Genomic DNA, 14,770 nt, shown 5'->3' with positions numbered 1-14,770 from the left:
TACAATAAGGTTTTATTTATTAACATGTGTTAACTACATTATAGTTAACATGAACTAACAATTAACAAAACTTCTACAGCATTTATTCATCTTAGTTGTTGTTCATTTTAACATTTATTAATAATTTTATGTTTCTTTTTACTCTTTTTTTTCTGCTCTCTCTCCACTCAAACGCACACACATACAACACCGCACAGAAACGTGTTGTCAGCACTGCTCTGGCGATTTTATCAGTAGAATATAACAACTTAAAAGCTACAAGACATTTGTCACTAGCAATAACAATAATAACGGCGCTGTTCTTGAAGCAGATTAACTTACAGTTTCGCTATTAGAGACACTGCTGCCAAACACTGTTGAGAGATGCACAGATTCAGGTATTTCATACACACTTGATCTCTCTTTCTCTCTCTCTTATAACGGCATTATTAAAGGCACACTATGCAGTTTCCGTTTTTCTCAAACAGCGACCCCTAGAGTCGCTGTGGAGTACTTGTATTTAACGTTACTGTCGTAAATACCACTCACGCAGAGCCGTCTCTGCACTCTTCCGACCGCGCTTTCTTCGTCGACTCCGCCATGATTCACGTCTGTAATGCGTGCTAGTGTCTTCCATAGAGGCTGCTTCATATGTTGTTGATGTATGTGACATCGTGCCGTAAAGCAAGTCGTGATTCTCGCGAGATCTGTCGGGGTGCCACCTCTCAAACTTGCAAACTTGTTATATTAAGGTACAAATCTTGCATAGTGTGCCTTTAACTGCATTAGTCTGCTATCAATGGCTCAAGTATCCGTTACTAGCTCTAAAATTACGTTTTGGAATAAGCAACGGAGGCATAAGAAATTAGTCCTACACAAGAGCGTTTTAAGGACAAAAACCTGACTAATGTCTTGAAATACAACATCAAATAATGTCTTGAGCTAAGGTAACCGTAGTATAAGCGGAATAATTGACTCTGGACTGTTGAATTATTAAAAAATAATGCAGACCCGTGGTGGTAATGCTGCCAAGATGCGAAGCGGAGGATTATTTTTCTAATAATTCAACGGCCCGTCATCAATTATTCCTTAATATATTAACTAATGTTAACAAATGAGACTTATTGTAAAGTGTTACCAGTATTATGTTTGTAGATATATTGACCAATGACCAGTAGACAATGTTTGAACGGAGGGTTAGAAACTCAGCTATGGTGAGCTGTTCGCATCTGGTTATTGTCATGATAGTAACATCACCTTGAATGAACTGATTTTTCTGAATAATGCTAGACAATACTGCATAATCCACAATGAAATAATTATAAACGCATATTTAAGTCTGTGTTCTATCATTCACTCTCTATTATTTCCATTTCATTGTTCTCTCTCTTCCCCTTCCCCTTCTCCCCCTCTCTCTCTCTCTCTCTCTCTTGCTCATCTCCATTCATTTATTCACTTATGTGGCCATGTGTCCTTATTACTGGCTTAGCAGATGCTGACATTAGTATTAACACTGTGATTTGAGTCTGCTGCAGTGGATGATTATAAAAGATTTGTGCCTAACCTTGCGACTGTGAAGGTCAACTCAGTGTTTACAAAGAGCATTAAAAAGAGTGCCATTGTGCTTGCGAAACATAAATGCTACAAGAGGGAGGCAGTAAAGCATGCATGCGTTTCTGCTCATAGAGGATCATTCGGGAACACTAGGGATTTTCTGGGTGATGCTATAGTGAACTGCTCACAGTTAGTCTGTTTGACTTCTATTTTAAGATGTTTCATGCATGCTTTAGTGTACAGATAGCTTGTTTGCGGTTATGAAATGCTAGCATTCAAACTTCTGGAACTCAATACATTTGTTTGGTTGCATTACCAAGCATGCTAATGAAAAAACTAGTCACTAACTGCTTGATTGGACTCAAAATTCAAGTACACATCCTTTGTAGATGAAAAACATAGATGCTTCATCCGACTTCTCATCCTCATGGGAACAATGCATGTTCTGGCATGTGTTTTTTATTTGTGTATTCTACTTTCCTGTGATTTATTCATTTGTTTGTAGCTGGCCTGATTTATTATCTGAACGCATGGAAAAGTCTCCAATAAACCTGCATATCCACTTCTACATTGAGTCTCTTTAGGATGTGTTTGCTTTGACCATGAAATGTTCTTATGGTGAAACATTGACGTAACTATACCTCTGTGTCTGTTTCTTCCTAGTTAAAGGCAGTTTGCCTGTCAGGAGATAAAAATGAATCATGTCGCTAAACAAAAAACAGCTGTTTTTGGTGGATTTACAGTGTTTCTGTTTTTGTGTGAGGCAGCAACTTTCTAAAAGAAGAGTTAATGCATTGAGCAAACTCATGTCCTAAGGTTAAGGGAAAGGAATGGGCAAACTTCCACAAACTTCCAAACCCCATTAGGTTGAAACCAATCCATGGCTTTCTTATTTGAGGGGTAATGAATTGCTTGAGCAGACGGAGGAGCTCAAAATGATTGAAAATGATGCAAGAAGCAAAGATAACAGTTGCGCTAGTCAGTGGCTTGAAAGCGGGTAGACTTGTGTTTCTCCTGTCTGGAACTTGAGCATCTGTCTGTGTCGAGTTCAAGTGAATTAAAGTAGGATTCTAGCGAGCACCTTGTTCATCGTACTTCTACTGTGTTGCAGCAGTGCTTCTCTAGACAATCAGCAGACGCCTGACTAGATTCAGTCAACTTTTATTGTCTTTTTTATTCACTTTAAAATATCAACAATTTGGACCCACATCACAATTTTAAAGCAGGATGAACTGAATAAACTTTGGCCATTTGCCTCACAAACATAACAAAGAAAACCATTTAAGCAAGAACTAATGGATTATTTTGGGTGATATTGTGCGTTTTTAGGTATGCATTCAAAAGTAGAATCCACAAAGTAACCATTTTAACATATGTTTCATATAACATTGATCTACAATTAATCGACAATTAACATTATTACATAAAGATCACAAATGTAAGAGTATGGGGGATAATTGTTGTTCATTATAAAATTTTCGGGGCAATCTTCACCTGTTTTTGATGGAAATTCAGTAGTATTTTTAAGGCAAACTAAGATATAACACGTCCACATTCCCTTATGACTTCATCTTGAGTACCAAATATTCTGACCTTGCTCTCCATTTGGGTGACCCTGTACTTAATACAAGGATGCGGTCACATAAGCAGCATTTCTGCAAAATTTCTCAGGCAAAAAAAGTCAATAGCGTAGGGAATCGATGCATAAAGCACCACTCACACAGAGGTCACTTTCAAACCAAGCAGTTTCTGATGGTCAACACAGCAAATTTGTGTAACCAGCTTGAATCTGATGTGAAGTCTGCATGGGGAAACGTGTGTGGGTTTTGAATGTGAAGTCTTGCAGAGCAACGGTAAATGTGACCGCACTTTGAGAAGGGGTAAATTATGGAGCCTCGTGTTTATGTTGTCATCTAATCCCTTAAGCTCATTTAAATTAAAACAATGTCTACACATCAATTAGAAATTAACGATATTTAAAGATTCAACAAATATTTGGGTTATCTATACAGATGCAATGGACTGTCTCCTCTCTTTAGACAAGAAGAAATGTATGAACAATGCATGAATTACCATTTTCTGTGACTTTCTCTTATTGATGAAAAACATATGATTATTGTAGACTTAAGGCTGGAATACACTACACATTTTTTTTTAACAGATTTTGTCCCTCAACAAGTCAACGCTAGTTGCCCAAAGCCAGAGAAAGTCTGCAGATATTTGGCATCTTGATTTTTAAGCTTCAGGCTATTATTCGGTCCAGTCGGAGGATATCAGACATGTCTGATATTTTGAGCCATTTTCAGAACACATTGGTTTCATTTGTCATGTACCTCATTTGCAATGAGTTGAATGTTTCTATGTGAGTTGGTTGTGTTCGGAACGATTTGAAAGTCTGTGATCCTCAGTTGTTTAGTGTATGATACCTATTTTTAATCTGTAACCACTTACAAAGTTGTTTTACCAATTACAAAAAGCCTGATTTCCGTGTAATGTATTCCAACCTTAAGGAAATATTGGGGTAAAGTAGCAATTTTAACAATGTAAATGCAATTATTATTCTTGTATTAATTTGACCTTGTAATCGTGCTTACAATTGCTCAGAATGTTCTTTCTCAGAATCTTTGTTTATTTCCCTTAAAGGAATAGTTCACCCAATACAATAGTTCAGAACACTCTCACTGAATAGCCTCTCACAGAGTTGTTGTACGGGACGTGCAGGTTCCATTACGAAACAGCATGTCGGAGGCTAAGCACTCCTTTGGAAAGTCCTTTGGGCCACATGTGGTCTGACGCCGTAGGGCAACAGCGCAATAGTCCACCTGCTCGGCATCCAGCCCGTTCTCCAGCCAGCGGAAGCAGATGATACGCTGGAACGAGCGGCGGAAGTTGTCAGACACAAATCCGTAGAGAATGGGGTTGGCGCCGCTGTTAGCGTAGCTCAGAATGACAAATAGCTGAGTCACCATGGGGTCCGGCGGCTTGCAAAACACACTGATCAGCTGCACAATGTAAAACGGCATCCAGCAGACCACGAAAACGGCGACCACCAGCAGCACCATGCGTGTGATCTTCTTTTCAGAGCGCCGGCGCTGCAGCCAGCCCGCTTTGAGGCCCACGGCTCGCATGCGCACCACGATCAAGCAGTAGCACATGCAAATGGCTGCCACTGGGACCAAAAAACCCAGTAGGAATGTGTAGACAACAAACGCTTCCGACCACAAGGCCTCAGGCCATAGAAAGTTGCAGTCCACTCCACCGTCCTGCGCCGGGACCGTGTCTGCAAATATAATGATGGGCAGAATCACAAGCAGCGAAAGTACCCACACGCACAGGTTGACCACTTTTGCGACGGTCGGGCGACGGTAGCGAGCCGCTTTGATGGGGTGCACCACGGCGATGTAGCGGTCCACGCTCAGCACGGTCAGGCAGAAGATGCTCGTGAACATGTTGATGCCGTCCACGCTGAGAACCAAACGACACATGAGCGAGCCAAACGGCCAGTGGTGCACCGCGGCCGAGGTCGCCAGGAACGGGACGCTCAACATGAAGAGTTCGTCCGCGATGGCAAGATTGAGAATGTAGATGTTGGTGGCCGTCTTCATCTTGGCGTACTTGAGGATGACGTAGATGACCATGGCGTTCCCTGTGACACCGACACAGCACACCAGTGCATAGATGGAGGGAATGATGATCTTGCTAGCATCAGGTTCAGATTCATAATAGTCGTAGTCACTAGTCGAGTTGAAAGGCAGACCGGTTGAGAGCATGAAGCTCTCGCTGCCATTGTATCCAGCAAGCTCAGCCATTTTATATTGTGTTTGATATGTTTGCCCAAATTGGGCCTCTCAGTTTGTGATTTCCAGTCAATGTCTTAATGGTGTCATAAAGTCAGACATTCTCAAAATGTCACCAATAAAACAAATGGAATATCTCCAAGAATTGTTTTTTCTTTAACCTTCAAGTGTCCTTGAATTTTTTTGTGTGCCAAACCAATAGTCAGGTCCTTATGTCGACCCAGCAGTCTCATCTCCAGCTTCTAAGGGATTCAGCTTCAGAATTCAGAAGATCTGAAGTACTAAGCAGAAACATTTAAATATGAAGGCGAAATCTGCATCTGCAAAATTCTAAGTAGGAGCATTCTTCTTCAAATCCCAAGCAAACCTACGCTCGTCTATGAGAGTGTGCAGGTGTTGAAGGGCACGGCTCACTGAGCATCTTTCAACTTCTCATTCTTGGCAGGGGAAAGGCATTCCAGCTCATTAAAAAGAAATTGAGTCTGTGAATCAAAGTATTACGATGTTACTCTCCACGTGCTATCGCCTCAAGAACAACCTCCCAGTGGAGAATTGATCCACAGCATATTGTTGAATCAAAATTAGAGTTGAAGTTTTAGAGGTCTATCACAGTTTGCTTTCTCCCGTTGATGTTTTTTGCTCCAGGCGTCATTAAGACCTATAAAAAAAAAAAAAAACTTGTTAGTTAAAGGCACTGATGGCAATCCTAAGGTTATACAAGGGACATCTGCTCACTCAAAAAATTGAAAATATCTTTAGATAATACAAAAGTTGATTATTTTTACCCCATTTGCTAATAGTTTTTTTAACCATAAATCAAATGACATTTGGTGAGGTTTATGCTTAGAACTAAAATAATTATTTGCCAGATTTTCACCAGAATTATTTGAAATTTAACACTTGATTTCAATGGTCCACTTTAGACATTCTGTCTATATTTTGAGATTACTTATTATAAGTTACTTTGCAACTACATGTAGTCTACTAAGCCGAACCTTAACCTAACAGTCTAATACGCTTAGCTGACATGTAGTTGCAAAGTTACTCACAGTTAGTTGAATGCCTAAAGTGGACTATCGAAATAAAGTGCAATGAAATGTATAGTAAATAAATAGCATTTTAGTAATTTATCTCGTTTATGGCATTTTAAGATGATACCCGTTTTGAGATACCAGTTCATCCATGTCTGACTGTGTGTGTCTACATTTATTTGCTCTGGTTATAAAATGGATTCAGAGATTAGAAGTGAGATGTTCTTGTCATCCTTGTGATTGTGGATGCATGAGTATGTGCGAAGGCTCTCTCAGTCCTGTCCAATTACAAGACGTGAAGATGCCGAGACACCTTTGACATCAGTCTGTTTGCTCACAAAGAGCAAACATCCTGCGGTAGGACTCGGCCATGGTGGTGCCAACTAAATGAGAAAGTAATGAAAAGGAGAGGAGAGAAAACACAAACCCCTGCCCCTCCTCACAGCTCAAGCTGTGCAGCTCGTGCCCCTGATCATCCACAAGGCAAATGCAGTGTCAAGCACAAATCTGGCAAGCTAATAATACGAATGGTTTGGAATACAAATGGCTTTGTAATGTATAAAAACAGCTAATGCTGAAGAAAACAACCGAAACTGCATGCGAGCAGGATTTTGAGCACAGATAAATAAAGCTCGTCTTCTCCCCTGCCGCTCGATTTTACAGTTTCAAACTGAGAGATAAAGATCCATTTCGAAAGATGGAACGTTTTGCTAAATCTGGATGATTCCAAGCGCCCAGTTGTGTTATTGCTTATAACAATCCATGCCATGATGTGTTTTTATCCTGGGAGCATTTTTCAGTCATTTTAAGCCATTTCTATGCCAAAATAGGTCTAAATTGCACTTGTATTTTTAGGCCGAACACTTTTTTTTTTTTTTTTTTTTTTTTTGGAAAATAACCACCCAGGTTCTTTGCTTTCAATATTTTTCTGCTTTCAAAAAAAAAAAAAAAAAAAAAGTACATGTAAATGTACAAAAGTACAAAAGACTTTGTGACATTGACACATACCGAACTGAATTGAATCAACATTGAACTGACTTGAGCTGAATAATGATTTGAGCTGAAGTGAATTTTTCACTATTGATGAATTTTTCCTCCTGTTTATTACAGTGAAGCTGCTTTATATTGTAAGTGCTATTGTATATTAACAAATGTGACATGGCTCAATGTGTTTTTCGATTGAAAGGACTCCAAAGATACAATATAATATAATATACCATACAGATATAATCATATAAACACACACAAAAAACAATGATTCTGCTTTAATGATACATACTTATCAAATGCAGGAGAAAGAGAAATGACATTATTTACAAACCATTTCAGAGCTCTATTGCCCGGTAAGTAGTGCATTCACTGCGGTAATATCCATAAGGGCACCTACTGCTCATGCCATGTTCTTTTGGTCACATAGAAATGAGGATGACACTAAAGCGAGGAGGAAGAAAGAACAGTTGAAAAGGAAATTGTGATGGGGAAATGGACCTTGAGCAGATACAGATAGATACACAAACAGTGAGAAGCAGCAGGAGCAGAGAACATGGTGAAATAAAAAAGAAGGATTGTGAAAGAGGAGCAGGTCACAGGTGGAGCGTCTCACACATACAACCGAGTGTGAGTTAAGACATGCTGGAGGAGCTCATGATGAAAGATATGAGAGGAAGATCAAGGGAGTGAAAAAAGAGGGAAAGAGAATAAGTGAGAATGGGTTCACCGTGGAGAGGGAAACTCCATTACTGTTCTCTGACATTTTCCTCAAGCTACAGAGTCTCTCTCTCTCTCTCTCTCTCTCTGAGGTCACAGTAATGACTTGTAACACAGTAATGAAAAATCTAGTTTAAAAGTGCAAAGTTCTTAGAAATATATATATTTTTAACGTTTTTACCATTTTCACCAAGCTTTTTGATTTAATGTCAAAAATGTCAAGTGATGTATCCATCAGGCACAAAAAAAAAAAGATTTAGCACAACCTAGCTTCACTTTTTTTCTGCAGCTTTGATTCATTTTTAAATACATCCTAAGTTATTATGAGCATAATTTACCATTTTTCCATACATTTTCAATTTTCAAAACTGTCCAAATATATTGAAGGTCTCTTTCTTTATAAGCAACAGCCTTTCAATTAAATCGCAGCAATGGACCATGATTTGTTACTTTCTAATTCTAGTGCAGCAGGACTTGAATGAATATTGAAATTAAGTGTCACTTTATTTGTTTTGTTTTACTGAAGGGAAAGGCTTGTTAGTGTTCAATGCTGTTATGTTTGGCATTTAAAAGAGTTTCTGTAATGTTGAAATTTTTGTGGTAATCATTGTGCTGAAGAGTTTGACAACATAAAGGTAAACTCTATATAAGCAATGACTGTGTTAATACCAGTGACAAGAAGTTATATCTTTTTCATTAAAATACATGCTAAATTAGTTACACATAGCATGTGCTAAAGCTGTGAAACAGATTAGATTGTCTGGTTCCAGGCCTACAACTCACAACTACAACTTTTGAGAAATCAATTTAAAGATTTGTGTATATGTTATAAATTAAGTTCTTCTAACTCAATGTAGTTTGTTGGTTGAACACAATTTCTTTCGAAGTTGTCATGACTCAAAAAAATTGATGCAAACGGTTACAACAAGTGTGCGTATTAGAGGCGTTGTTTGAAAACCAATCATTAGTGCCTACTCAAAGTAATAAACACTTTAAAAGAGTAAAAATATCAGAGTTTGAAAAGATGCGCTGAAGATCAGCTAATGTTATTTTGCAAACCAGTCAGTATAAAATTAGATTTCGCAGTGAATATAAAGTGAAAAATTATATGGCAAGCAAAGCAAATTGGTTTCAAGGGTTGTTATTGCAATTAATATTTATAAAGCCTAATTTACAAATGCATCCTATTTGTGTCACCCTCCCACAAATGCACCGTGTTTTGCAAGAACGTGACATCAGTTGAAACACTATGAACGTAATAAAGGGTCTGAATACAGTTGAGAGTACAAAACACAGGAGTCATTTTTAGATAAATGTGACATGATGCTTTTAGCACCTCTTACTGAACTCAAAGCATTTGGGTAAAACAAGAGCGAGCGGCTGTAGTGTGTGAACAGGCTATATACACTCTTGGGGTGGTATAATGCCCTTTTCACAAGATGTAAAATAATTTGTGCTGTCCCCAGAGTGTGTATGTGAAGTTTTAGCTCAAAATACCCCACAGATATTTTTATATAGCATGTTAAAATTGTCACTTTTTGAGGGTGAGCAAAAACGCACCGTTTTGTATCTGTTCCTTTAAATGCAAATGAGCTGATGCTCCCGGCACAGAGGGCGGAGCTTCAACAACTTGCACTCACACACACATGCACTGAAAATTTCACAAACTTTTAGCCTTTTATGTTCAAACCGGATTCAGACAATGATGGAGAGACTCAAGAAGTGACAACATGTAGAATGCAACAAGACATTTCTGAATGGTTAGTTGATGAGTTTATGTAGTTTATGTGCAGTTATCTTCTAGTCATTGATTAGCATATTCTGTCTTGATCATCTATAAATCGTGTTCAGGGGGCGGGGTTTATGTCAATTCTAGGGTTGGTGATGTCACTAACCCGGGAGGAATGTCGTGTAGTCTCTACCAGCCGTTTGTTGTAGTCCTTAAAAAGCGATTTCTTTAAAAGCAAATATCTCCCTTTGCTTTGAACTTTGAGCGTTGTAACTTTGCAGATGTTGTTTATGCTCAAACAGCAACATTACACACTAACTAAAGTTAGAAAAGTGAAATCATAATCAACCACCCCTTTAATGTACAGGTAAAAGGATGGTGATGTGTATATGTCTGGTGTGTCTGTTTCATTGTATACTAAAAGGGCCATAAACAAAGACAGTGTTTCAGACCTTCAGGATTGACTCCCGTTAATCCAACTAGCGTGTGTGTGTGTTCGTCTTGAAATGCACTATAAAATCTATAAATTTTCTGAAGGACTGTTTTTATTTTCCCCCTGTTAAAGGTCTGCGTCTTGAAATTTGAATGCAATTTCCACACTCTCCTAATTATTATTACCATAATGGAACAATTGATGGGCAATTTGTGGCGCACATTGCTAGAGTGTGAAAAGAGGAACAAAAGGAGAGCATTGGCAGTCACGTGTTATTGTGTTGCTTATTTGCACCATTTGATCATAGAATCAGTCTGAAAACGCGAGCTGCATCGAGGAATATTAAAAGTCCATCTCTGTGTTTGTACCCCTGTCACGTCTGTGTTTCACTCATGCTGAAACACAGCTCTCAACTCTGTACTGTCTGTTGGAGGGAGTGTATTTTATTTAGTTAGTGTACTGTCACAAGAGAAAATGAAAGTGATCGATGAAACCACATTCTGATGTGCATTTAAAACGTTTGTTAAGAAAACTCACAGTCTCCACCTTGTGGCAACATCAGGTCTTTAGCCTATACTGATTACAAAAGTCATTCAAAACAAGTAAATTGCTGTGTGCATTGCTGTTCACTGACATAACGTGAAATTATCAATATATTGTTTTTAATAATGTAGGGTCAGTGAAGATCAGGATACCTGTTACTTCGCTGAGCATTGAACTACAGTATATGTGATTTAAAATCTATTAGTTGCTGGTTGACTTATTGTACATTGATACACACACACACACACACACACACACACACACATACAGACGTTCAAAAGTTTGGGATCTGTAAGATTTTCAATGTTTTTAAAATAAGTCTCTTCTGCTCACCAATGCTGCATTTATTTGATCAAATAATAATAATAATAATATTGTCAGATATTATGACAATTCAAAATAACTGTTTTCTATTTGAATATATTTTCAAATGTAATTTATTCCTGTGAATTATTCCTATTTCCAGCATCAATACTCCAGTCTTCGGTGTCACATGACCCTTCAGAAATCATATGCTGATTTGATGCTCAAAAAACATTAATTATTATTAGCGATCTTTAAAACAGTTGTGTAGGCTACAATTAGTTTTTCATGATTCTTTGATGAATAGAAAGATCTATTTCATTTTTTTTATATATAATCTTTTGTAACATTATAAATATCTTTACTGTAACTTTTGATAAATGTAATGCTTCCTTACTGAATTAAAGTATTGATTCTCCCAAAATTATAAACATTTTACTGACCCCAAACTTTTGAACGGTGTATAATGTTACAAAAGCTTTCTATTTTACGATAAGTACTGTTCTTTTGAACTTTCTATTCATAATTTTTTTTTTAATAAAACTGTTTTCAACATTGATAATAATCAGAAATGTTTCTTGAGCATCAAATCAACATATTACAATGATGTGACACTGAAGACTGGAGTAATGATGCTGAAAATTCAGCTTTTACATCATCATGAATAAATTACATTTTAGAATATATTAATATAGAAAACAGGTATTTTAAATTGTAATAATATTTCAAAATATTACTGTTTTTTTTTTATGTGAGCATAAGAGACTTAAAAACGTATTAAATGTAATCATATAAATTATTATTGTTAAATTTTGTTAGATCATGTATATATGACCATTGTAAATGTAACCTCACAACAACAAAAGTAATAATAATTGTATTTACGATAGATAGATAGATAGATAGATAGATAGATAGATAGATAGATAGATAGATAGATAGATATTTGTAAATAGAATAATATATTTGAGAATAATATCTATATATTATTAGTGAGCATGATTTATCATTTTGCAATCCTATTTTCAATTCTATTTATCTGCATATAAACTATAGCCTACTTGGTCTCATATGTAGGCCTACAAAAATCTGTACTACGGATAGAAACGTTTGTCCAAAAGACATTATGACTTGTCCTTCCTGCAAGCTCTGGATAGTGTACGCACGTTTAATCAGGTTGTTGTCCTTGGAACAGACGATTAATGTGATTCATGGAGACACCAGATAAATTGATCAGGAACTTCACTGCTTTGTTTACTGCTTGTATTAAAACGCCTGGTTTGATATGTGTGGTGAGTTTTTACAGACACGATAGATTTCCATTGTCTGTCCATTTTAAAAGATCTTTTCTAGTCAGCGTAACAGCAGAAGAGGTCGATGTGAGCCAGTAGTTTGTACAGTTATTCAGTCTAATGAGACTTTCAGTTAATCAGACCTCCTGTGGTTCATTCATTGGACACACACATTTCTACTTTCATGCTTCCTTTAAGCAGCAGCAGATATTCATTTTTCACCTTTCAAGTACGCACTAACAATTATATGCACCAATTATAACAACTATATTGCAAACTTGTTCCTGTGTAAAATGAGCTCAAATTAAGTTTGAGCATGCCGAAATCACTCGACATTAATGTTTTAAACGAACTACTGATTAACCACTTAAATTAACATAAGAACTATAATTTTAAAATTAAGTCACAGGTAAAAGAATGCAGCAGAATTTACAAACTCAAATAGCTTTGGGAATATTCAAACTTTGAAAGAGCCTTCATATTTAAAGTGAGATGCTGTACTCATAATAGTAATATAACACGTTTCAATCTCCTTTAAAGTCTTCCAGACAAGTATTTACAAGAGGCCAGTAATATAACTGCAGCTGGAGCATCTGATCAGGCTTTTAACACATTATTACTGCTAATACACTCTTAAAATGAAAGGGTTCCAAAAGATGTTTTTTGCAGTTTTGCCTTTCCTTAAAAGAACCGATTTGTCTTAGTGTGAAGAACATCTAAAGAATCAAAAGACTGATGAAAAGGTTCCATGGGATATTAAAGGTTCTTTTTGGAACCGTCAATGCCAATAAAGAGCCATTATTTTTAAGAGTGTAGATGAGAGTGACGCCGTCCACTTTAGCAGATCTTGGTGACTCACAACCACGGCTATGCAAAGGGGTTTGACAGAAATTATGACTCGAAATAAAACCGCAGGACCGTATAAGCAGATTAAAATAATCTTGAATAATATCTCTCTCATCTTCACGATGACAAAATGTCAGAAACAGTTCCCCGCATAACTGTCAAAACATGCGAGAGACACAAGTGAGTCAGTTTACAAGTGAATCAGTGTGATAATGGACACTTTAATATAATCATGCAAAATGATATCCAGTAAATGAGTTCAAAGAAACATTTCTGGTCCCATTAGGTACTGATGAAGACAATAAAGGTTGAGAAACATGGAAATAAACATGTTTTTAGACAATATATATTGTGTTTCCAGGTGTATCTGATGCTTTTGCATGACTGAAACTGCTTGCTCTCTCCGCCCTCCTCATATACACATACTGTAGTTACAGGTCTAAAACATTGTGTCCTCTTATATTGTTCTCAGATCAGTCCATAGACATAAAATCAGCATCGTTCATGAGTGTTTTTCCCCTCACGTGTAAGTTGTTGAAGGATGAAATCAATACTATACAGCTGCTTTCCTGTAGTGTTGGCGCTTGCAACGTCAAGGTCATGGGTTCGATTCCCAGGGAAAGCAAGAATTGGTAAGAATATAAATGTGTGAACCTTGAAGTGCAATGCAAGTCGCTTTGGATAAAAGCGTCCGCCAAAATGCATAAATGTAAATACTAAATTAACTCAATCTTCATTTCTGTTTAAAATATCTTATGATGTGTAGAGTTTAGTATAGAGATACTGTAGTTTCCTTTACCTGTTGTGATCTCGATGAGAAGAGTTGTGTTGGTCAGCTGCTGATATGTCAGTCTGTTTGTGCAGGTTGCTCAGTATCGTCCTCATGATAAAGCTGAACATCTTCTCGTCTCCAGCTCTTTCATCCGTCCAACCCTTTATTGCCTTTCCGTCTCACTCATTCTGTCTCTAATTCTCTCCGTCTCCTTCTGTCTCTCTCTCTCTCCCTCGTTCATGCGATGCCATCACAGATTCTCCTTGATTCCAGTGGTTGTGCTCTCATATGTGCACTCTCTCTCTCTCTCTCTCTCTCTCTCTCCGTCTGTGTGTTCTCTCTCGCTCTCTCTCCATCCTCCCTCTAATCTTTCTGTCTCATTACATACACATTTATTCTATTTTCGGGACAAACACAGCAAACTCTCCTTTCTTTTTGCTCTATCTGTATTGATCGTATTGATCGTCTACCTTCACCTGAAACCTATTGTACCGAGGTGCATTAAAACCCATTTATTTTAAAGCTTCAAACTATCCTTTCATGAATGATTGTTAGGTGTTCTTTTGGTTGTCTTCAGGATGTAAGAAAATGGATAAAGACAATGGCAGTGGGCGGCTGTGGACAGTTGGATATTAAACTGTCAAAATTGTTTTTTTTCTGTCAAAATGATATTCTTAGGTGCCAGTTTTTCTTGCCCAATTTTTTATTTTTTTCATTTGCAAGTTTTCTCTAAAAAGTGGGTATATGATAGCGAATCATATATGCAAGTGAGAACCAATGCTCA

The 14,770-nt window shown here is 37.3% G+C and overlaps 1 protein-coding gene across 2 annotated transcripts; it reads right to left on the bottom strand.

Moving 5' to 3' along the window:
• Positions 1-2,680: 2,680 nt before the first annotated feature.
• sstr1b (somatostatin receptor 1b) lies at positions 2,681-14,257 on the bottom strand. Of its 2 annotated transcripts, none has more exons than XM_084403355.1 (2): positions 14,014-14,257; positions 2,681-5,988 (listed from the first exon to the last, which is right to left on the bottom strand). In XM_084403355.1, exon 2 carries the CDS (start codon positions 5,340-5,342, stop codon positions 4,227-4,229), a length of 1,116 nt encoding a protein of 371 aa, XP_084259481.1. In that variant the 5' UTR covers positions 5,343-5,988; positions 14,014-14,257; the 3' UTR covers positions 2,681-4,226. The 2 variants fall into 2 exon arrangements, with proteins under 2 accessions (XP_084259481.1, XP_084259482.1); XM_084403356.1 differs by lacking the exon at positions 14,014-14,257 and adding an exon at positions 7,683-7,750 and having other exon boundaries at positions 2,705-5,988.
• Positions 14,258-14,770: the final 513 nt, after the last annotated feature.

The sequence above is a fragment of the Rutilus rutilus genome (assembly GCF_951802725.1).
Source record: "Rutilus rutilus genome assembly, chromosome: 3".
NCBI lineage: Eukaryota > Metazoa > Chordata > Actinopteri > Cypriniformes > Leuciscidae > Rutilus > Rutilus rutilus.
This window is presented reverse-complemented; position numbering and strand designations above follow the sequence as displayed.

Excerpts from the sequence above, each read along its gene's own strand:
- sstr1b (XM_084403355.1), bottom strand. The coding sequence starts at position 5,342 with ATGGCTGAGCTTGCTGGATACAATGGCAGCGAGAGCTTCATGCTCTCA.